Below are 22,145 nucleotides of genomic sequence, written 5' to 3' on the forward strand. Positions count from 1 at the left end.
GTATGCCGCTTAGCGTAGAGAACACACGGTATTCTTTAGTAAAAGGTGTTCTAATTTTCTTTATATCTCCTTTAGTTGTTAACAAATAAGATGGAATACGAATCTTCTTTTTTTTTTTTTTTCTAAAACATGTTAAGCCAATTATGCGTCCCAACGATCTTGTTTCGTTTTAAATGGACAATTATAGGCAAGAGACAAATCATTGGTTGAAGTATGGAGGAGTTTGCTAATCAGAGTTTCATTTCTTTTCTTTTTTTGTCGTCAATCAGAGTTTCATCTCTTATTATTAAAAAAAGGCTCCAAACTAAAAAACTCATAAAAAGAGAGCCGTAGACGAAAATCTCAAGCTGATAAATAATGGCTTGCTCGTCTGGTCACAAGATAACCAGACGACTTGTTATACATATAACAACACAAAATAGCGATGAAATCCAACGTGAGGATTTTCAAGCTTCGTCGAGAGCGAGGACTCCTGGAAGTGGCTTACCCTCAAGAAGCTCCAAACTAGCACCGCCTCCGGTAGAGATGTGGCTCATCTTGTCTGCCAAACCAACCTTCTCGACGGCAGCAACAGAGTCACCTCCTCCAATGATTGTGGTTACTCCCTTTCCGCTTAGTTCTGCAAGCTGCTTTGCTACGGCCTGATGGTGAAACAAGACAAGAGATTGGGTTAGTTAAGTTGGGTTTCTCCGATTAACAAACATGTTGAAGACAGATGATTAACAAACATGTTGAAGACAAATGGATTTAGACAAAAGTGAGACTAAAACTTGTGTTTATATGTGTTTAGTTGCTCATACCTCAGTTCCAGCAGCAAACTTATCGAATTCAAACACACCCATGGGACCATTCCAGATGATGGTTTTGGTTGTGTCCAGAGCTTCGCTGAATGTCTTGATGGAGTCTGGACCAATATCTAGACCCATCCAGCCATCAGGGATGGCAGTGGCTGGCACTATCTGCAAGAGTCATATGTGTCAGCTTTAAAGAGACCAGACCAGACGCTTAAATGTTTTACTTTCATACATGGCCCATTGAGAGTCAACCACAATGACTGTGATAGTTACCTTGCTGTTAGCATCGGGAGCAAACTTGTCAGCAATAACCACATCGGTTGGGAGCAAGAGAGAGACACCTTTGGCCTTTGCTTTCTCCATGAGTGACTTTGCCAAGTCAAGCTTGTCCTCCTCCACAAGGGAAGATCCGACTGAGAGTCCTTGTGCCTTGTAGAAAGTAAAAATCATACCTCCACCGAGCAGGAGGATGTCAACTGTGTTCAAGAGAGACTCAATGACACCAATCTTTGTTGAAACCTTTGAGCCTCCAACAATGGCAGCAAAAGGCTTCTTGGGGTTTGCCACAGCTCCGACAAGGTAATCAAGTTCCTGACACAATAAAACAAGTAATAGTCTGATCAGTAAAATAAAGAGACTCATCTAAGAAGATACTCTTTATGCTGCAAATTTTAAATACCTTCTGCATGAGGAAACCAGCAACTGAAGGCTTCAAGAATTTGGCAACTCCCTCAGTGGAAGCATGAGCTCTGTGAGCAGTTCCGAAGGCATCATTAACGTAAACATCGGCAAGAGCAGCAAGCTTCTTTGCAAATTCAGGATCATTCTTCTCTTCCTCGGCGTAGAACCTCACATTCTCCAAGAGCAAAACACCACCTTCAGGTAGTCCTGCAACCAACTTCTGGACTTCCTCACCAATAGAGTCATTTGCCATTACAACCTATTAACACAAACAGAGTGAGAACAGTGTTCTTTTAAAAGCTAATGTTCAGAAACCTTGCAAGTCTAGAAGAGGAAGAGGAACAAACCTCAACACCAAGAAGTTCAGACAATCTGGGCACAAGAGGCTTTAAGCTGTACTTAGGAGTAACACCTTTTGGGCGGCCCTGAAACATAAATTGAGATCAGATACATCCATTAATTCAACAGCATCATCCAATTGAACTTGAGTATAAACATATCCAAGTAAACTTACTAAAACAATTACCCAAACAACACCAGAAAATCAACCGATAGAGTCAATGAACATATTGAAAAACAAGAATACTATATCTACATCCTAACATGCAAAGAGACTCTTCTTATACGCATGGCTCTCCGGATAAACAGATCAGATCAAAATTCCCACACCAAAATTACAACAGATAAGCAAGTAGTGAAGTGAGAACTGAGATAAGATATCATACCAAGTGACTGCAGAGAACAACCCTAGATCCATTACCCATCAAGTACTTGATGGTGGGAACAGCGGCACGAATCCTGGTGTCATCGGTGATGTTAGAGTTATCATCCAAAGGAACGTTGAGATCAACCCTCACGAACACACTCTTTCCCTTCAGATCCGCTTCCTTCAAAGTTCCAACGCTTCTCTTCGTCGCCATAGTTGATTCTTCGTAAAACAAACTAAAAACACTGCAAACAACAAGATGCACACCGCGAGTTCAGATTGACGGAGAAATCAACCAAATCGGTGAAACAGATCTAGAGAATCTAGCTCAAAACTTAATCGAAGAAAACAATCGGAATCTGAAGAAAGAATATACTTACATGAGTGGTTGAAATGAAATACAAGATGATCGAACGTTACAGAGGCTGGTATAAAGAGTTGGTGAATGGATCTTTCGAGAAGCGAGAGAACAATATCCCTTCCTTATATAAAAGCAGCTTGGACAACACCCCAAGAAATGTCCCTATAATTACCCTTTTTGCCACTGTGTCTCTCCTTGGATTCCACGGTTTAAATATATTATTTTTCGGATAGTGGGCTGATGGACCTTAATGGGCTAGCCCAATTATATAACTAATAGGCTTCGAGCCTCTTTGAGTTTAAGCGTCATCTTTCTCCTTCGAAGTATTAGGACACTCTCAACGACGGATCAGTGTAGATAAACCTCCTTACCGGAGAGAAGCGTAAGTCTTGCCGGAGAGTCGAGTGAGCTGAATGGTTGGTACTCACCATTTTCCTTCAGTAATTTTCTCAGAGAGAGCTCTTTAATCGGGAAAAATCTTCAAATGCGTCTGGTTTTGTTCTCTTTTTAATTTTTTTCTTGTGATTTCATTCATGGAGATTGCAATTTCGTATAAACCGAATCCGCTTATCTCTTCATCGACTCAGTTGTTGAAAAGATCAAAAAGTTTTGGTCTTGTTCGGTTTCCCGCCAAGTATGGACTGGGAGCTACCCGGAAAAAACAGCTCTTTCGAGTCTATGCGTCTGAAAGTAGTAGTGGGTCTTCATCTAATAGCGATGGAGGCTTTTCGTGGGTGAGATTGGCTCAGTCTATTCGCCTTGGTGCCGAGCGGATTGGGGAGAAGATTGGAGAATCTGTGAAGACAGAAATTGGGTTTGACTCGGAAGAAGCAAGTGGGAGAGTGAATGAGTATGTGGCTCGAGTTAAGGATAGTGTGCACAAGGGCCATCACGAGCTGACTCGCTTTAAGAATGAGACAGTGCCTTCGTTTATTGATTGGAACAAGTGGGAGCATTGGAAGGTAAGCTGGTTCAGCTTTTTAACGTAATTATCAAATTTCTGATTCTCAAGTATTGTTAGACTTCTGCTTGTGTTCTAAAACATTGAGGGACAAACGTATGGTATTTATTTATTTTGTTGTTGATTTAACGGAAGCATAAATTTTGGAGGAGACTACAACTACGCTTATTCTAGCGACATATACTAGTGTATTAGGTTGTTTCTTAATGAGGGAAGATGTATTGTATCAGGACATCAGGAATTGGGACGGTAAACGAGTTGCTGCCTTGTTCATATATGCTTTTGCGCTGTTACTTTCTTGTCAAAGAGTTTATGTTGCCATCCAAGCTCCTCGGGTAGAACGAGAGAGAAGAGAGTTAACAGAGTCTTTTATGGAGGCTTTGATCCCCGAGCCATCTCCTGGAAATATAGAAAAGTAGGTGCTTCCTAATCCTCAGTTTCCGATTGTAATTTTCTCTACTGGGACATGGTAAAATATGGTTCATATTCAAACTATGGTATCATCCTTTAACAAGTAAATACTCAGCTAATGAGGCATCTAAAGCGTCAAGAGTGGGAAGACTAAAAGAACTTCTGTTTATTTGATTTTGTAGAATGTCCTGACTTATTCTAGTGTTTCAGGTTCAAGAGAAATATGTGGAGGAAAGCAACACCTAAAGGCTTGAAATTAAAAAGGTTCATTGAAGCGCCTGATGGAACACTTGTCCACGATAGTTCTTATGTTGGAGAAAATGCGTGGGATGACGATCTAGAGACCACAGAGGGATCTCTCAAGAAAATAATTGGTAGAAATGCTAGGATTCAGACAGAGGCAAAGAAGAAACTAAGCCAAGATCTGGGTGTCTCTGGTCAGTATACATTCGTTAGGTGATACTTGTTTAGTAGTGGCATGCTGAAGATATAACAAGAAGTGATTTATTGTGCGAAACCTTTGTTTTTGACGACCTAATCTTATCTCACTAATCAAGTTTCTTTCAGAGCAGCACTTCTAGATCCCTCATCTACTATCATTGGTAACCTGTGCTTTTGACCATCTAATCCTCTATTGCATTCTTCTATGATAGGTGAAATTGGAGACAGTGTAGGTAATTGGCGGGAAAGGCTTGCAACCTGGAAGGAAATGTTAGAACGAGAAAAATTATCAGAACAGTTAAACTCCTCAGCGGCGAAGTATGTGGTTGAATTTGATATGAAAGAGGTAGAGAAAAGTCTTCGCGAAGATGTTATTGGAAGGACATCTGAAACTGAGGGAACTAGAGCTCTCTGGATATCAAAGAGATGGTGGCGATATCGCCCTAAGCTTCCCTATACCTACTTCCTTCAGAAGCTTGATTCTTCTGAGGTACAGCTCTAACCTATACTCTTGTCCGGCTTTGGGATTGTGAGTGGCAAGTGTCATTATATCCAGTTGAATTTTTTAAATGATAACAAGTGATGGTATATTCATTATGAGTTAAAATATGATGAATATATTCCTTTTCCAAAGCAATTAATTTGAAGCTGGACGTGATAGGATGATAGATCTTTTTTTTAGCTTATGTTGGCACGATAATCTGTGTATGTGTTCATAACAGGTTGCAGCTGTTGTTTTCACGGAAGACCTAAAGAGATTGTATGTGACCATGAAAGAAGGTTTCCCTCTAGAATATATTGTAAGTAAAAAAATTATAGTTGCAAGTATTTGGAAATGAATGATGTACATTCACCATGTCATATCCTTTTTATTTCTAGGTTGACATTCCCTTAGATCCTTACTTGTTTGAGACTATTTGCAACGCCGGAGTTGAGGTGGATCTTCTTCAGAAGAGGCAGATCCACTACTTCATGAAAGTTTTCATTGCACTTCTGCCGGGGATACTAATTTTATGGTTTATAAGAGAATCTGCCATGCTTCTCCTTATCACATCCAAGCGCTTTCTCTACAAGAAGTATAATCAGCTGTTTGATATGGCTTATGCAGAAAATTTTATATTGGTAATCATCGTTACTGTATACCATTAACCTCGTTACTTCTTTGTTTAGTTGCCTTCTTCCCACATATTCACACTTCTATTGATGAGTTTTAATTATCATACAGCCGGTTGGAGATGTCAGTGAGACAAAATCAATGTATAAGGAAGTGGTACTAGGCGGTGATGTCTGGGATCTTCTTGATGAGCTAATGATCTACATGGGGAACCCAATGCAATACTATGAAAAAGATGTGGCTTTTGTCAGGGTAAATTACATCTTGACCCAAAAACTAACATGTGGATATTGGTTTATTCCATTTAACTGTCTAAGCTAAGCTCAAACTCTCCTCTGTTTTCATTTTTGAGTCAGGGTGTGCTTCTTTCTGGACCTCCTGGAACTGGAAAAACACTTTTTGCGCGAACACTTGCAAAGGAAAGTGGGCTACCATTTGTGTTTGCATCTGGTGCGGAGTTCACAGACAGTGAAAAAAGTGGTGCTGCAAAGATCAATGAGATGTTTTCAATCGCGAGACGAAATGTAAGGTTCTTAGTTATGTGTTTTAAAGCTCATACGGTATAGTTGTCTTCTACTCACACTATTATTGTGGATCTAATTTTATATACTATCTCCAGGCCCCTGCTTTTGTGTTTGTGGATGAAATAGATGCTATTGCTGGTAGACATGCTAGAAAAGATCCACGGAGAAGAGCAACTTTTGAAGCTTTAATTGCGCAACTCGATGGGGAGTAAGAGAATCTGCACTTGTTTATAAATCTTAGTGATATGTACATGTTTTCATCGGGTTTGTATCAAGGCTTTCATACTTAATATTGTACCACCTGCAGGAAAGAGAAGACAGGTATCGATAGGTTTTCTTTGAGACAAGCTGTGATATTTATCTGTGCTACCAATAGACCTGATGAACTCGACCTTGAGTTTGTCCGTTCTGGCCGTATTGACCGTCGGCTGTATATTGGGTTGCCTGATGCAAAGCAAAGGGTGCAAATATTTGGAGTTCACAGTGCTGGGAAGAACCTTGCAGAAGATATAGACTTTGGGAAGGCAAGTTGTTTTCCTGCTATTTTTCAATCCCAATAACATGTTTGATATAGGTGTTTGCTCATTCATAACAACTATATCCTTTTTCACATCCAGCTTGTTTTTCGAACGGTTGGCTTTTCCGGGGCAGATATCCGGAATCTTGTTAACGAAGCGGCTATAATGTCGGTATGTCATATTCTTATGTGGATCTCAATTTCCCAATTTAGTTATACCATTTCTAGAGGAGCGTTGTTGATCGTAATCCAATTTTACAGGTAAGGAAGGGACGTTCTTACATATATCAACAAGACATTGTTGATGTGTTAGATAAACAATTGCTCGAGGGTATGGGTGTACTTCTTACAGAGGAAGAGCAACAGAAATGTGAACAAAGTGTTCGTACTGACATCCTTTGTACTATTTATCTCAAAACATACTATGCTCCACAGCTAAAAAAGCCCTAACCGTTAAAGCTTATGTAATATTAGGTATCTTACGAAAAGAAGAGACTTCTGGCTGTTCATGAGGCTGGTCATATAGTGTTGGCTCATTTGTTTCCTCGATTTGACTGGCATGCATTTTCGCAGCTCCTTCCTGGTGGCAAGGTCTGTTTCAAATATATATTTTTCAGTTGTAATGATAGTGGTGTTTGAACACTCAACAGTCAACACAGTGTAAGAATGGATTAAATAAACTTTTCTCTTGAATCTTACAGGAAACTGCTGTATCGGTTTTCTATCCACGTGAAGACATGGTAGACCAAGGGTATACCACGTTTGGTTATATGAAAATGCAAATGGTGGTAGCTCATGGTGGACGCTGTGCTGAACGTGTGGTTTTTGGCGATAATGTCACTGATGGAGGAAAAGATGACCTGGAGAAGATAACAAAAGTAAGTACTCTCCCTTTCTCGTTTAACTAATTACTGTGCCTTGCTTTTCAGCTTCTGATTAAACCTTCAACTCGGTAGCTAAAATAACATCTATGTAACTGCATATCTGCAAAGTGCTTGTGTTTTGAGTAATATTAATGTTTAGTCTTCCATTCTAAATTTGACCTGACATTACATTTTCAGATTGCCAGGGAGATGGTGATTAGCCCTCAAAGTGCGAGATTAGGTCTCACTCAACTTGTAAAAAAGATTGGAATGGTGGATTTACCAGATAACCCAGACGGCGAGCTGATAAAATACCGGGTATATCCATTAATCAGAGACTGATACTATCCCATTTTTGCTGATCTTACATATTCTCAGTAGTTCCTCACGTTCTTTTCAACTTGGTGATGTTATATCAGTGGGACCATCCTCATGTAATGCCAGCAGAGATGTCGGTAGAAGTATCCGAGCTATTCACCCGTGAGTTGACAAGGGTAATTTATCTTCGACTCAGCACACCTAATCTGATTTAAACTCTCCCATGTGGAGCTTGAACATATAGATGGTATTTGAATGTTGGTGACAGTATATCGAGGAGACTGAAGAACTTGCGATGAATGCTCTGAGAGCAAACAGGCACATTCTGGACTTAATCACCAGAGAGTTATTAGAAAAATCAAGGATTACTGGATTGGTACACTTTCTGAAACTTCAATGACAATTCATTATGACCTTTTATGTGCTTAGATACTCTCAGTCTGAAGAAATATTGCTTTCATTTTGTAGGAAGTGGAAGAGAAAATGAAGGATCTTTCTCCGTTAATGTTTGAGGATTTTGTGAAGCCATTCCAGATAAACCCTGATGATGTAGTCTATATATTATCTTCTTGTTGATCCTCAATCCTCAGCTCTAGTTCCCATTTTAAGTGTGTGACACTAGTTGTTCTTTCTTTTCAGGAGGAGCTTTTACCTCACAAGGATCGAGTGAGCTATCAGCCAGTTGATTTACGTGCTGCGCCACTCCACAGAAGCTAGAAGCTTTACTCTTATCCTGTCACACCACAGGATTGTTCCCAACTTCTTCAATAGTGAAAACCAAAAAGGTTTGATCAATCTAAAAAAATCATCTTAAAAGAGCTTTTGCCCCCCATCATTGGTTTAGGTATAGAATATCCGCAGTTATGTTCCTGGCCCAGCCGGATTTTGTACTGTGTCTGTCTGTATTTGATGATATATATCTGCAGTTGAACATTTTCAGAGAAACCATATGATATGCTCACATAAGAAAACCTTTCCTGTTATTTGCCTGGTCAAGAATTCTTCATCTTTGCAAACACAGTGCATAGCTATAAAAGGGATGCATGTGTATTCAACAGATACATGTGACAAAACAATTTCAACCAACTGGAATAAACTTTTCAACTTTTTTTTGTTTGTTTTTGTTAAAGAACAAAAAAAGGAAAGGAGAAGGATCAAGAAATATCTCTCTCCAAACCCCAAATCGAAAAAGTATAAAAGAATTGGACTCTTTGTAATCGACTTATGTTCTCTTTTCACTGCACATAAGAAAAAGAAAGGTTTTTCATTTGGAAGCCCTGTGAGCTGATGGCTTGGATTGAGTTGAAGTTGCTGCTGATGACATTACTCGTAAGCGACCAGCTATCTCTGTGAAAGATGGTCTTGCCATTGGGTTTGGTGCCCAACATTCCTCCATTAGTGTTCTCCATTCATCGTCACAGAAGCCTGGTATGGTTGGTCTCAGTGTGTTGTTCACTATCCCACCTGCACTTTCACAATGAAGTCATCATCATCTTAAATTTCATACCCACGGCATTCAGAACAAGAATGAACAGGCAGAAACTCGATAGACCATGAGTTACTTGCACGCACCTATTATTGCCCCATAGTGCATATTGGCATATGGTTCCTCTCCGGTTAGAATCTCCCACAGAACGATACCGAAAGAGAAAACATCAACCTGCAGGCAAAAAAACAAGAATATAACAGATCTTCTAGTTTAGTTGCATTCTCAGTCAGTTTGTGATAACATAAGATTCTCATCTCAAGAAACTAAACACTATTCATCTCAGCTTTTCATAAACGGGAAGATAGGTGACTGTTGCAGAGGATTCATCATTCTAGCAGTTAAAGTGGTAATTGATATTTACTGTGCATCTTATCATATTAATGTTTACCTTTTCAGAAACTTTGCTACTGCTCCCGTTTAGAAGCTCTGGTGCCATCCACGGTAAGGTTCCACGTACACCACCAGATACCAACGTATTTCTCTTGATTTTTGACAAACCAAAGTCACCAACCTGAGGTAGAAGAGCATGCGGATATTAATGCGATTTATTCAAAAATCATATTAAACTAAATTCATCGACGGGAAGGTCTAGCAATCGTGTTACCTTGCAGATTGGGCGAGAAGGATCTTTCAAGTTCACAAGTAAATTGTCACATTTCAAATCAAAGTGAACAGTGTTTTTGGAGTGTAAATATTCCATTCCAAATGCAGCATCCATGGCAATGATTAGTCTCTTACGACGATCAAGATGCCTGATAATACAAAGAAGGAAAATAGATAAAACTTTATAAGATAAACGAACTGGAACCAATTAAAGTGATATCAGAGAACCTAACAAGCCGAACTTTACCTGTCCTTCCGGACCAGAACATGCCTCAGAGAACCATCAACCATGTACTCTGTCACAGTCGCCAAGGTCCCTCCAGGCCCGTCTTTTACAACACCATAAAATGCTACCACGTTCGGATGATGAAGCTTTGAAAGAATTTCAGCTTCCCCCCAAAATTCACCAGTCTAGATAGTGTGACAAATTAACACAGGTGCATGAATTTTAGGCATGGCAAAAAGGGAGATGCATTAGACATGATCTGCAAACAACTCACCAATCTCTCTTGCTCTGATGACCGCCCAGCAAAGCAACTCTTCTTTATCCTCTTGATAGCGACATCTGATCCTCTCCACTTCCCATGATACACCGTTCCAAAAGTACCAGAACCAAGCTCCCTCAACTCCTCAAGATCTTCATTCTTAATGATCTAGTAATATTTAAGAGTATACTATTTTACATCTATGTAAACCAAACACAGAAAAGGAGCTCAGCAGAAACACTAAGAAAATAGAAGCAGAGAATTGTTTTGACAGAACTAGCGCAATGAAAATGAAACAAGACGCACAGACAAAAACTAGTCGGGGTTAAACATAATGCTGATTCCACCAACATGGACCCCAACAAAGAATTTCCCATGCATAGATAGTACGAGTTTTGTCAGACGTATATTTTCAAAGTTTTTCATACCTGCAAGCCACTGTAGTCAAACTCTGAGCCAAGTGGAGGAAGCGCAGCATGCCTTGTTTCTGTCTTTTCATCCTAGATGTTCCATTCTCTTCAGAAACACAGTGGTTTTGGAAATCATAAAATAAAAACTGCCACTAACTCATACCTTTGGTTCAGAATCCGGCGTCCTAAGATTCTCCACCATGGCACCAAATTCCTCACTCTCAGTGACCTTCATCTGTTCATTCTCTAGAGCAGGGGGAATGCTGCCAGTGCCACCCCCATCCTTTTCAGAAAAATTACCCCCATAATCTTGACCTAAAGTCAACTGAGGATTAGCAAGGTTTGTTGAAATACCATCTCTACTCAATGGCGAGACATAAGGCAATCTGGAGCTCTCTCCACCATCTTTACGGTCAGATGGAATGCGAGAATCAGCTTGGTCAAGTACAACATCTCTTTGGATAAACTGATCTTCAGCCAGCTGCTGAAAATATGACCAGTTTTTACGATCGTGATTTTGCACATTCATGCTAACAGCAGCTCCATCGTGAGGATATGGACGGACAGTGGATGTATCCTCTGAGATTGCCTGTGAGAATATTTCAGAGAGGAAGTCACGAGGAAACCGGTCATTGATATCAATAAGAATATCTCCCTGCAGCGAAGCTTGCTCTTCAGGAATAACATGACTCATGGCTGCGTTTACATGGCTCAAGTTGGAAACACCAATTTCAGTATCTGCCCCATTGACTACTCTGTTCTTGTTTGCATCGTCAGGATTTACAATCTTGTGCAGGGGCTCGGATTCCAAAGTTTCATCTGATACTCCTACTTTTTCAAAGATTGTTTCCACATCTTTGTGCGTATGGTGATTGGCATCATCATTAACAGTCTTGAATTCGTCATGTGACTTTCCAACCGCTTCTTTTCCTGAATCTTGCTGTGCAGTGTTTGCTGGTGACTCAGACGTTACGAACTGAGAGCTTAATGAGTTATCGGACTTCGACAAACGATTTAGCAATTCTAGCTGTTCACGAGGTATTCTCTCTGAGCAATATACCCTTTGGGAAGACTGCTCAGGCTCCGGGTAGTTAAGATCAATTAAATTTGACTCAGAGTCGCTATGAACAGGGGCATAGGTACTGCTTGAAGTTGAAAGCTGATCTTCAATACCAGATAGAGGAACCTGCCCAGTAATAACAGCATCACGGTAGGTAGCAGGTTTTGCAGTAGTGTTCTGCCGTGGATCTCTACTAGGGGGTAGTAAATGTGCATCCTGGCTAGGTGGAGTTGTTGCAACTGCCATCTCCCGGACCTGATTGTGATTCCTCACCTCAACATCATCTATTTGGGGAGGATTCTGGTGATCATTCCCCGGAGTTTTACGGTTTTCAGGCTCAACTTCCTCACGAATTTTCATATCAGATGATACTTTTTGCTCCTCTGCTAGCGCTTGTGTGCTTTTGGGTGTGCTGCCAGGGTACGGATACCCTTCAGCCCAGCCACCTTGCTGACTGACATGCCCTTGGATCGGTATGGAACTGGTAGTTTCCCCGATAGCGGAGTAGTTAGAACTGTGATCAGGATAGAGAGGAAACCGTTCTCTTTCTCCATGTTGAACCACATGCCCATAATATTGTGGGTATATTCCATAGGAGCTGGCAGAACCAGGTATGATGGATTGTGGATACTGATAAGAGGAGCCTGGCGTAATAGATTGGGGATACTGAAGAGAGGAACCTGGGGTAATGGACTGGGGATAATGAAGAGCAGAGCTTGGCGGAACAGATTGCTGCAACTGATATGCAGCATTCAGTGGAATAGATTGAGAATAATGAAGCGATGAGCTTGGTGGAATAGACTCAGACTGTTGAGCAGACGTTTGTTGGAAACCATTCACCATTAACTGTGATGCGCCGACTCCAACAACATCTCCAGCAATGGTATTGATCCCCTCAGTGTTCCGCACATCAAGCTCAGCTAAGTTGTTTGCTGAAGAGCTGTCAAGCCCAAGAAGGGTCGAGTTCTTTCCTGATCCAATGTCCATGCCATTTACAGCTACAACATATTGAAACTCAGAGTCGCCGTCATTTTTGTTAACCCCCAGAAGAGCATCATCCATATCACTGATGGAGAAAAGAAACATCCTAAGCTTCTGAGATCCCCCACGGTTTTCCATCTCATTATATTCTTCCAGCATATTCTGGAGATCTTCTTCAGATGATACAGACACCAACGCGTCAAGATCTTCACCAGGAAGCTGATACTTTACAACACGTGTTTGGTAATAGATTTCAAGGATTTTTTGCCTAAGCTCCTGCCAAGATATATCCTTTCTTATGGATATAATGTGTGTTTCACCTCCAACGTATCGAAGCTTTGAATCACCTGGACGTGGAAGTATTTTCCCACCGAAACTGCAAAGGATCTTCACCTTTGCTGTTACACTACCTGAGGCTGAAGAAGACGTGTTCTTGTATCCATGTAAATTTCCTACACTGCTATCTTTACTTAGTAAAGCTTGTGGTGCTGACTGGACATGATTTAGTTTATTTCCAAACTCGTGAAGCGAAGAGTTAGTCCTCTCAATATCACTGGTGCCATTTTCCACAGTGCTGAACCTTGAGACATCTGAAGCACACTCAGATCCTGTGTGACTTATCCCTATCAAGCCTCGAAGCTCCATATAACCAGTGTTATAGTTCATGTCGCCAGCTCCATTGGGATTGGAAGACCTCTGAGGAATCACCCGATCACGCATAAACTCAAGAGAGAATTCCTCACCTGTTTGTATGGAGAAGTTATGCACCGCCTTAACATCTGAACCATTAGAATTGGGAGGTCGCATATTAGCACTCGCGCTCCCTGTTTGATCAGGCATAAATGGTTGAGGAACAGTCTCGTTTCTATAACCAGGTTCCATGGAATGCTGAAAAAGCTGTTGATGTCTAGCTTTATCCATCACAAAACAAAACAGCCCTTCAAATTACTCTAATTCAAACACATGTATGACGAATCTAACCAAAACTAGTACTCCTTCAAGATGCTGGTGATGCCGTTAAACATTAAGCTGCAATGAAAAGTATAAGGATATTAGTTTTAAGTCCCATGGCAAGAACAAAAGATGACAACGCAGCGAAACGCAGACATCGAAAGGAAAAGGGAAAATTTCACATGCTTCGATTTCTTCAGATAGCGGAATCTCTTATGTGAATGATCGTGAGCATAAAATTCTCAGCGAGAATTGGATTCAAACTAACCCAACCATTTTTCAACTAATCCAAAAATACCAAATACACTCAATTAAAAGCTACCAACAGCACAAAAAACCCAAAACCCTAAATAAGCAGCCGATACAACGATTCCGTCATTTTAGAATGTAAAATCAAAATCAATGATCTTAAAGCTTCAGGAAATTCTAACGACTCAAAATAAGATACAACAGTGAAACATTCTTCCCAAACCTTTAGCGAGTAAGCTTACGAAGAATTGATCGAACCACTGGAAGATATCGTCTCTTAGCTGATGGTTGATCAGTACACAGCCAAGGAAGAACAGATTACCAAAAAATAAAACCCTAAATCTTTTTTTTTGCCCTCAATTTTCTCTCGTTTTCCAGGCCTGCCTTTCTGAGAGCTTACTAAAATTTTGGAAAATCTTTCAATCACAATTAAATAATAATAATAAAATGCAATTTTGTCGGCTAGCTAAAGAACAAAAAAAAAAAAAACTCAAGAAGCGTATAAATATATATAGTTTAATTAACAAAAGGAGAAAATCCAAATCTGGTCAAAATGATTGAAATTTCGAAAAGTAGCCTCAAAAGTTTCAGAAATTACTCTTTTGTTCATATTGTTGACCTTAGCCAAGATGCCTAGATTCGTTATGCGGTGATCAGCTCAGTGTTTCAGTCACATGTTACGCAGTGAGAACGACATCAACCGTTGATTTTGAGAGAATGGCCTAATAGGTGAGACTTGAACGGTCGAGATAGATTCTTATATTTGTGAAAAAAAGATTGAGTGGGCATGTGAATAGAGATATGATATATATATATATCTCCCAATTCACCGGATCTTAATGAATATTAACAGAACCGGTGTTAATAATGAATAAGAAAGAACATGTCGATGATTTCAAAATCGTTATCATAAGAGGTTGACTTTTTGATACCTTAAAACACAATAACAAAAGTAACATATTCAGATATATATCCTGCTTAACTCTTTTTTTTTTTTTTTCGTTCAGAGGTAAATTTCTCAAGTGGCTTCTTAATGTATTAAAAGAAAACAGTGCTTTGTTTTTTAACTCTTGAGGGAACTAATCACGTACCTGATACAGTTAGCTAGGAGGGGAAAACAAAACAGTTGATTAAGAAATGATTGGCAACTAGCTAGTCTAGAATTCTTGGAGTAGATGACTTTGATGAGTTTGTTGACTGACTAAAATTAATGAAGATAATGTATCTTATGATATACTAGCAAATCTAAATCTTTCACATAAACAGATTGTTTATGTAGTTGTAAAAAATAGTAGATGTTTACATATATAATATAAAGAAAAACATATTCGTTCATAATCGAAGATCGTTCAATTTTTATGTTTTTGTCAATCAAACAATTTAAAACCTCCAAAAAATGCATCTGCTGGAAGTAAACATAGTTCTTGGTCAAGAAAAAACGAAGGTGTTAATAAACTCTAGATGACTAGATGGTGGTATGTTGTTTGTTTTGTGGTCAAGGCTGCAACTTCAAAAGCCCCAACGCCAATGGGGCGGCAATGATTGGCCCCACAATATGTAAAACAAACTATGGTCGGTACTTTTGGATATCGAAAAAGTTTATATACAGAAGAAGTCTTTCGTTGAATATACAAATGTTTGTTTCCCCGACCTCAAGCCAGGATGACATTGACATACCACGATTTATTGTACATGAACTCGATTGTAATGGAATTTTCAAGAAAATATAACTATTACAAGTGTTTTGAAGTTTATGGATTGGTATAAGAGTAATAAATAAGTATAGCAAGCAAGATAACTTCCATTGTTATATAATTTGATCTTGCTTTCTTTCCAAGTGAACTGTTTGGACCAGCTAAATACGGTATAGACTATACAAACGTGAAACGTACATGCTCACCGTCAATAAATTTATAATCGCTTGTTTTGTCAACGCAAACCGTCAGGACATTTATATACACAATTTAAATGTCAAAAATATTTTCCATTTTTTCTCTTTTGCTGTTCCTTATCTTTGACATCACATCTCCTTATATATAGTTGTATATATTGATGATAATTTGACAGGGAAATAATATTGATGAAAACAAAACGACGTCGTTCATTTGGAAGAATTATAATGGTTTAGCGAAGACGTTAATTTTTTTGGAAACGGTCGAGAGAAGGAAATTGGCGCTCTTTTCTTCTATCTCCTTATGAGTCCCACCAAAACATCGCCACCATGTTATTTCTGTAGCATGGTTTCGAGGTTAACCTCAAACTTCTCTTCTCATTCAATCATTAAGTACGTAAATGTGTGTGGGATGATTTTAATCTATACATGGACATCAATCTATATTTCGAGTTTGGATCAACGATGCTTTCCACGCCGACCAATCGATGCTTTCCGCTCCGATATCAATCTAACTCTTACGGATCATGTTGCAGAGATGATCATCATCGGCTTTTCACGTCTTCAATGTCTACTAATTGGATCATCATCGAATTAGAGAGTTTTGGTTTTATTTCACTCAAAGAAGAAAGAATTAGAAGAAGCTGCGTGAGAGCGTTTTTTTTTTTTAATCTAGAAAGCAAAAGTGTTAATTAGGTCTAATCCCAATCGATGGATCCATGTTGTATAGAGAGATTACAATAAAGCCGTTGGAGTCGGTTATATTTCTTTATTTTAAGACAAAAAGATTCAATAGAAAAAACGAAATTTCATTTTCTTTCAATTGGGCTTTAATTATGAAACCAAAGTTATACTAGTTGCTTCTTCTTCTACTTTAAAGTGTGTGATTCTTCTTCTATCTTTTTAATCAAAAGTATTTCTTTTTCTATCGTCCACCACATTATTCTATGGCATCTTCTAGGCATGAATATTTATTTTCACTTATTCGAAATCCAGATTAATTATGTTCGCTTCAGATCGGTTTATCTGAATTGAACACTAGTTTGTGAGATTTTGCTGAACAAAAATTATATTCTGAAGTGCAAAATGATGGTGGAAACGAAATTGAACCTTCAAGCACCTTTGTGATGATGAGGTATTAGTCTTCGGAGAAACAGAACAGAATATCGTAAATGTAAGACAGAATTATAAAAAACAAAAAAACAAACAGATTCCTCGAACTGTGAGTTGGTTGCTGTGTCAAGTTCGCACAGCTAAAAAAGAGAGAGAATAAAATCGAAAAACATGAGATTCAACAAATCCGATTGATCTACTTTGGGAACTTGAGAAGATTAGCGTCGTTTCCCAAGTAGTGAAACGGAAACCTTTGATTAACTGGAGATGAAGAAGAACCACCATTGTTGTTACCCAAATGATCAGCCTGATCGTTATTATCGTTGTTACTCAAGTCACCAAAACATTTTGCTTGATGGTTCTGCACTTGCTGCTGCTGTTGCTGATTCATGTTGCCTGTAGTGAGAAGCTTGTCCAGAAACGACCAGTCTCCACCATAGTTGTTGTTAGAAGTCAACCTCAGTAGATTCTGTGAACATTCAATGTCCGTAGTGTTGATTGGCGACACAAATGGTTGGGCTGATGCTGCTGCGGCAGCCGCCGCTGCAGCTGAGTCAGGGCTAAAGAGCTGAGGTAGATGCATTGAGCCATGGCTCAGAGTGTTTGCAAACTCATGTAATGGCATGTGGATTTGTCGTCCAATGTGATGATGGTGGTGATGATGATCCAGAGGATGTAGGATCAAAGGAGAATGATTGTTTGAATTGGAGTCAATGTGATGATGGTGATCATGATCATTGTTGGTGCTTATGTATTGGTGATGATGATGATGATCTTGCTCTTGTTCTTGGTGAAATCCTCTGAAATGATTCTTCTTCTTGAACACTCTGCATACAACCCACCCATCTTCCTGCAAATTACACATTAATGATAAATCCACTTTAAGCATTATGATTAGAGATTTCGAGAGTTAAACATTAATTGTGATATGTTGTACCTGAATTTCGTTTTCGCTATCGTCCAAGCGATATTCGTGCATGATCCATTCGGTTTTTTGGCCATGAGGAGCACGACCAGTGTAGAAGACAAGAGTCTTACGAAGTCCAATCTTCTTGGAGCTGTTGAGATGTATGGATTTGTCTCTACCAGTAGCTTTCCAGAACCCGGCTGCTGTCGCCCGGTTCGTTCGGGTCCCAGTCGGATATTTCTTGTCCTTGTGGCTAAAGAAATACCACTCGTTTTGAGGACCCGACCCGATTCTGCATTTCTCTACATACACACAACAACAAAATTTGTTATAAATATAATTGAAAAAATACAATTGTTAATTATAGTCTTAAGTATATATATATATATATTTAAACACACATTTCAAATAAATATATTTACGGCTTACGGCGATGGGTTGTTATATGTCTTCATTGTGAAAAACCATTGACTTATTTTGAGGGTAGTACAAAATAATATTACAAAATATACATTCGTAGTCATATACTACAAGACATTACACTTTGGTCTTCTGTACATAAGTGAATAGACAACTTGTCTCTTTCTTGGTGTATAACGCGCACACACACGTATAAGGTTTCATGTTTCCATAAAAACTGGAAAATAATTTATCAGCATATATGAGAAGAACTGTTCAAACTTAAAAAGACACAAGTAGATGCATGTTTCCATAGAGATCACAGACAAACTCCCTAGACAATATTACCACAATCTATGTATATAATTGTCCTTTGACATCTAACTTGTAATCTTGTGCAGGCCAACGACATAATTCCCCAGATTTTATCTAATCTTACAGCACTCGCTCTATATATAATTAAAATCTATATGACGTTGATTGTGATAGTCTATATACTAATATACTGATCAAGAAATAATTAATAGTCATTCATTAAATGTGTGGATTAGGTGATGGTAATTATAGTTAAAGAAGAGTTAACTATAAGGGGATTATAAATTTTACCTTTAAGTTCCCAAGGTTCCAGCTTGTTGAGATCAACTTCTCTAATTACATCTAAATCAATTGGTTCATAAGAAACCTTCTTCTTGAGGTAATAGTAAAGAAGCTCCTCCTCCGTTGGATGAAACCGGAATCCCGGAGGCACCGAAAGCTGTCCTCCGCCAGCCACCGTGGATGACGACCCTATCTCCATTATCCTTACTCTTCTTTAAGCAAACTTTGACGCTTTCTTTTCGACCTTTGCCCTAATGAAATATTAATTAACCCCAAAGAAAGAAACACACATTATATTGAAGGTTTTAAGTTTTAACAAATTGAGAAATGAATGGGTTTGACCATGCAAGTATGTATCCAATAATCTCAAGGTGTTAATTGGGGTTTGGGTTATATTAGATCTAAAAATCAAAACCCTAGGTTTACCAAATGCATGCATATAGTCACGAAGAACAAAGGCTCCAACTTATTAACCTTTAATTTTAAAACAAAAGATGAATCTTCTATTACATATACCCACATAAGTAAAACCTGAATGTCCAAGAGAAACATGAAGGTGCTGCAAACTGAACGATCTTTGTCTGCTTCTTAAACAAGAGAGGTTTAATGATAGAGACTTAGTCATGTTCTTAAGTAATCAAAGAAAAGAAATGAAAATAGAGAGATGTTTAAGACGAAAAGTACACATGATATATATGAGGAAGTGTGAGGGAGTGCGTGTGTGTATATATATGTAGATGCAGATGATGATGACGACAATGAAAGATATAAGATGGATGAGGAAAGAAACGAACCTTGGAGGCCGGAAAGTATTGCTTCTGTTAGAGGCAAGAGGTAGAAGACAATGAAAGAGAGAGAGCGCAATGAAGTAAGCAAAATGAATTTCTACAAAGCTGAAGATATCTTAGCTTCAAGGGCACGATGTTTAGGGTTTCTATCTCTCTCTCTCTCTCTTTCTTCTTCTTTGAGATAGAAAGAAAGTGTGGAAAGAGAAAGATAGAGAAGCTTGGCTTCTATGGATCAGTGCCACTATTATTTTGTATTAAATTTAATAAACCAAAGCTGGTCACAGAAATATATGAGAAATACTTTAATATGTATAGGCAGTTTCCATTAAATAATTTTTCTTGCCACATATATAAACCTATTCATATTGGTATAAACATCAGCTAAGATGATCAGATCATTCCTATCTAGACTATATATATGTATCTCTCTTACATGGTGATCTGCAAATAATTTTGAAGATTCACCGTTCCATGTCCAATGTTGTGCCTAGCTAGGGCTTAGAAGGTCTATAGCGAATGAAGATTGTGCATGATGTTGTGCCGAAAATAATCTTTTTCTTCGACACTATGTTTCGTTTTTTGTTTCTAATTAATATCAAGTTCTTCGATTTACATATTTGTACAAATCATCGAGTATAAATACCTAGATATACATCTAAAGAATTGTGTATACTATCTTTGACAAAAAAAAAGAAGAAGAGAATTGTGTATATATTACGTATTAGATAGCTACAATATTATTATTTTCTACTGTGACGTAAGTATGATTATGAGGATTAACTATACTAATCAGTAATCACTATGGATTACAGCTGTTATATAGTAAGGCTGACTAATTTGCTTTGAAAACAAGTAGGAATCGATTAATGAGAATGAACTTCGAATACTATATAGTACATGGTAAATATAATATAATACAAGATCTGGTTTATGTATCCCAAGGACAAAACAAAACAGGAATTGAAGCTTCTATGCCCTCAAAATTGCAGTCAAATGTTGGGAAGAAAAATGATGTATCGTACCTTGAATTATGCTCCCACTTACTTTTTTAATGCATCAATTTCAGTGCAGTTTCGTTGGAAATTTAGAAATAAGATTTTCTACAAATGATCTTAATCCTTAAAGTTCCATATTTGCTCCTTACTTACCATATTAGTTATATGAATAACGTTAGAGTGTTCATCAAAAAAAAAAAAAACGTTAGAGAAACTATGGGATTTAAATGAACAGCTAATTATACTATATGATTGAACGTGCAAGTAATATTGGCGCATTTCCACTAGCGTTTTTTTTTCTTAACATTTTGTAAGACAATTTTCATGTAATTTTCTTCTGCTAATTTTTTTTTAGTTTAAACTTTAAAGTTGAAATATTAATACATAATAACGTACGTTCAGTTCACAGACGTTCTTAAGGTTCTGCAAATAGCAGGATTACTATTAATGTTTCCCTATAATGTGTATACACATGATTTATCTGCAGTTGCGTCAAACAATCATAACTGAATTTGTATATATAAAAAGGCATGGGGGATCGATCTTCAAAACTGTGGATATGATTTCCTGAAATATAACTCTTACAAGTTTATGAAATAATCCATTTGATATAAATAAAAAAGTTCACTAAACGAACAAATAGATATAGAGACTTTAGAGCCTTTGACAAAAAGAATAAGAAGAAGAATTGGAATGCAAAGAAGAAAAAAGCAATAATGGAAACCGGTACGTAGGAGGAGGAGTGTGGCACGTGCGGTAGAAGAAGCAAAATCCTGAAAGGCCGTGGAGGAGAGCACGTGATGGTCCAACACCAAATCCACAATTCAAGGTCCCTCGTTTGACTTCACTCTCTCTTCTTGAGATTCGCCTCAAAATTTATCTTCTTCTCACTTTTTTCCCCAAACGAATTACATAAAACTATTAAAGATAAAAACGAATATGATATGAATGGTAACTTTTAATTTCCTAAATTCCATGTAAGATACACGAAACACATAAAAACATTGGATTCTCACGGTAAATAATCTCTTCGTAAAACAATTTATGAAACTTACAAGTTTCTGTTGGCCCAATATTATCTTATTGAGATGTGCCGTTGCCTTCACGAAGACGTCATGCATTAAACCCCTTATTAATGAGCGTTTAATCATATAGAGATACCAACATGTTCTGAAACTTATAATCTTATTTTAGAATCCCCATTATGGCTAATTAAGTGTACGTATAAAATTCAAAGTGATACGCAATTACCTTTAGTATACAATATATATATATGTGTTGTACACCGTTTGGTTCAGGTGAATTACTGAATCACCTGGCTATTTTATAACAAGGAGGGAAATTAAATACTACCATTTTTCGGGTATTTATTATATAAAACATTTTATGAAAATTTATATTAGCCAAACAATCTAAGAGATTTCATTTAAATTAATTACAAGTGTTCATTGTTGATGGATAAATTGCATATTGAGGATGAATACCAAAAAGGTAGGTAGATGCCAACTAGACCAATCTTGTGCACGGCGTCGTTTC

General features: G+C 38.1%; 4 protein-coding genes and 1 non-coding gene across 16 annotated transcripts; 1 reads left to right on the forward strand and 4 right to left on the reverse strand.

Annotated features, from left to right (window-relative positions):
* Nucleotides 1-122: 122 nt before the first annotated feature.
* Nucleotides 123-2,736, reverse strand: PGK (phosphoglycerate kinase). Of its 2 annotated transcripts, NM_179576.3 has the most exons (7): nucleotides 2,562-2,736; nucleotides 2,201-2,426; nucleotides 1,823-1,900; nucleotides 1,474-1,734; nucleotides 1,068-1,385; nucleotides 801-959; nucleotides 123-641 (listed from the first exon to the last, which is right to left on the reverse strand). In NM_179576.3, exons 2-7 carry the CDS (start codon nucleotides 2,393-2,395, stop codon nucleotides 447-449), a joined length of 1,206 nt encoding a protein of 401 aa, NP_849907.1. In that variant the 5' UTR covers nucleotides 2,396-2,426; nucleotides 2,562-2,736; the 3' UTR covers nucleotides 123-446. The 2 variants fall into 2 exon arrangements, with proteins under 2 accessions (NP_849907.1, NP_178073.1); NM_106603.3 differs by having other exon boundaries at nucleotides 2,201-2,584.
* Nucleotides 2,724-8,685, forward strand: FTSH12 (FTSH protease 12; the record flags this gene model as incomplete). Of its 3 annotated transcripts, NM_106604.4 has the most annotated exons (19): nucleotides 2,859-3,504; nucleotides 3,734-3,918; nucleotides 4,125-4,351; nucleotides 4,568-4,845; nucleotides 5,078-5,155; nucleotides 5,235-5,477; nucleotides 5,581-5,721; nucleotides 5,826-5,993; nucleotides 6,089-6,201; nucleotides 6,301-6,517; nucleotides 6,611-6,682; nucleotides 6,772-6,891; nucleotides 6,985-7,101; nucleotides 7,212-7,388; nucleotides 7,572-7,691; nucleotides 7,793-7,867; nucleotides 7,960-8,067; nucleotides 8,160-8,240; nucleotides 8,331-8,685. In NM_106604.4, exons 1-19 carry the CDS (start codon nucleotides 3,076-3,078, stop codon nucleotides 8,406-8,408), a joined length of 3,027 nt encoding a protein of 1,008 aa, NP_565212.1. In that variant the 5' UTR covers nucleotides 2,859-3,075. The 3 variants fall into 3 exon arrangements, with proteins under 3 accessions (NP_001321597.1, NP_001321596.1, NP_565212.1); NM_001334887.1 differs by lacking the exon at nucleotides 8,331-8,685 and having other exon boundaries at nucleotides 2,724-3,504; nucleotides 8,160-8,267; NM_001334888.1 differs by lacking the exons at nucleotides 8,160-8,240; nucleotides 8,331-8,685 and having other exon boundaries at nucleotides 2,724-3,504; nucleotides 7,960-8,126.
* Nucleotides 4,548-4,643, reverse strand: U5.9. The gene has a single exon (NR_139717.1). It is a non-coding gene; the product is annotated as an other RNA (small nuclear RNA).
* Nucleotides 8,678-14,956, reverse strand: AT1G79570 (kinase superfamily with octicosapeptide/Phox/Bem1p domain-containing protein; the record flags this gene model as incomplete). 5 transcript variants are annotated; one of them, NM_106605.4, is made up of 10 exons in its annotated part: nucleotides 14,903-14,956; nucleotides 14,143-14,408; nucleotides 10,842-13,748; nucleotides 10,697-10,768; nucleotides 10,284-10,436; nucleotides 10,031-10,194; nucleotides 9,785-9,932; nucleotides 9,569-9,691; nucleotides 9,264-9,351; nucleotides 8,678-9,155 (listed from the first exon to the last, which is right to left on the reverse strand). In NM_106605.4, the coding sequence occupies exons 3-10, from the start codon at nucleotides 13,638-13,640 to the stop codon at nucleotides 8,956-8,958; spliced, it is 3,747 nt and encodes a 1,248-aa protein (NP_178075.1). In that variant the 5' UTR covers nucleotides 13,641-13,748; nucleotides 14,143-14,408; nucleotides 14,903-14,956. The 5 variants fall into 5 exon arrangements, with proteins under 5 accessions (NP_178075.1, NP_001321988.1, NP_001321989.1 ...); NM_001334889.1 differs by having other exon boundaries at nucleotides 8,956-9,155; nucleotides 14,162-14,408; NM_001334891.1 differs by lacking the exons at nucleotides 8,678-9,155; nucleotides 9,264-9,351 and having other exon boundaries at nucleotides 9,364-9,691.
* A 1,946-nt stretch (nucleotides 14,957-16,902) lies between these two features.
* Nucleotides 16,903-19,813, reverse strand: SMB (NAC (No Apical Meristem) domain transcriptional regulator superfamily protein). Of its 5 annotated transcripts, none has more exons than NM_202450.2 (4): nucleotides 19,621-19,813; nucleotides 18,836-19,077; nucleotides 17,861-18,132; nucleotides 16,903-17,773 (listed from the first exon to the last, which is right to left on the reverse strand). In NM_202450.2, exons 2-4 carry the CDS (start codon nucleotides 19,023-19,025, stop codon nucleotides 17,120-17,122), a joined length of 1,116 nt encoding a protein of 371 aa, NP_974179.1. In that variant the 5' UTR covers nucleotides 19,026-19,077; nucleotides 19,621-19,813; the 3' UTR covers nucleotides 16,903-17,119. The 5 variants fall into 5 exon arrangements, with proteins under 5 accessions (NP_974179.1, NP_001319416.1, NP_974178.1 ...); NM_001334893.1 differs by lacking the exon at nucleotides 19,621-19,813 and adding an exon at nucleotides 19,358-19,598; NM_202449.2 differs by lacking the exon at nucleotides 19,621-19,813 and adding an exon at nucleotides 19,347-19,598.
* Between the last annotated feature and the right edge of the window lie 2,332 nt (nucleotides 19,814-22,145).

The sequence above is a fragment of the Arabidopsis thaliana genome (genome assembly GCF_000001735.4).
Source record: "Arabidopsis thaliana chromosome 1 sequence".
Taxonomy (NCBI): domain Eukaryota; kingdom Viridiplantae; phylum Streptophyta; class Magnoliopsida; order Brassicales; family Brassicaceae; genus Arabidopsis; species Arabidopsis thaliana.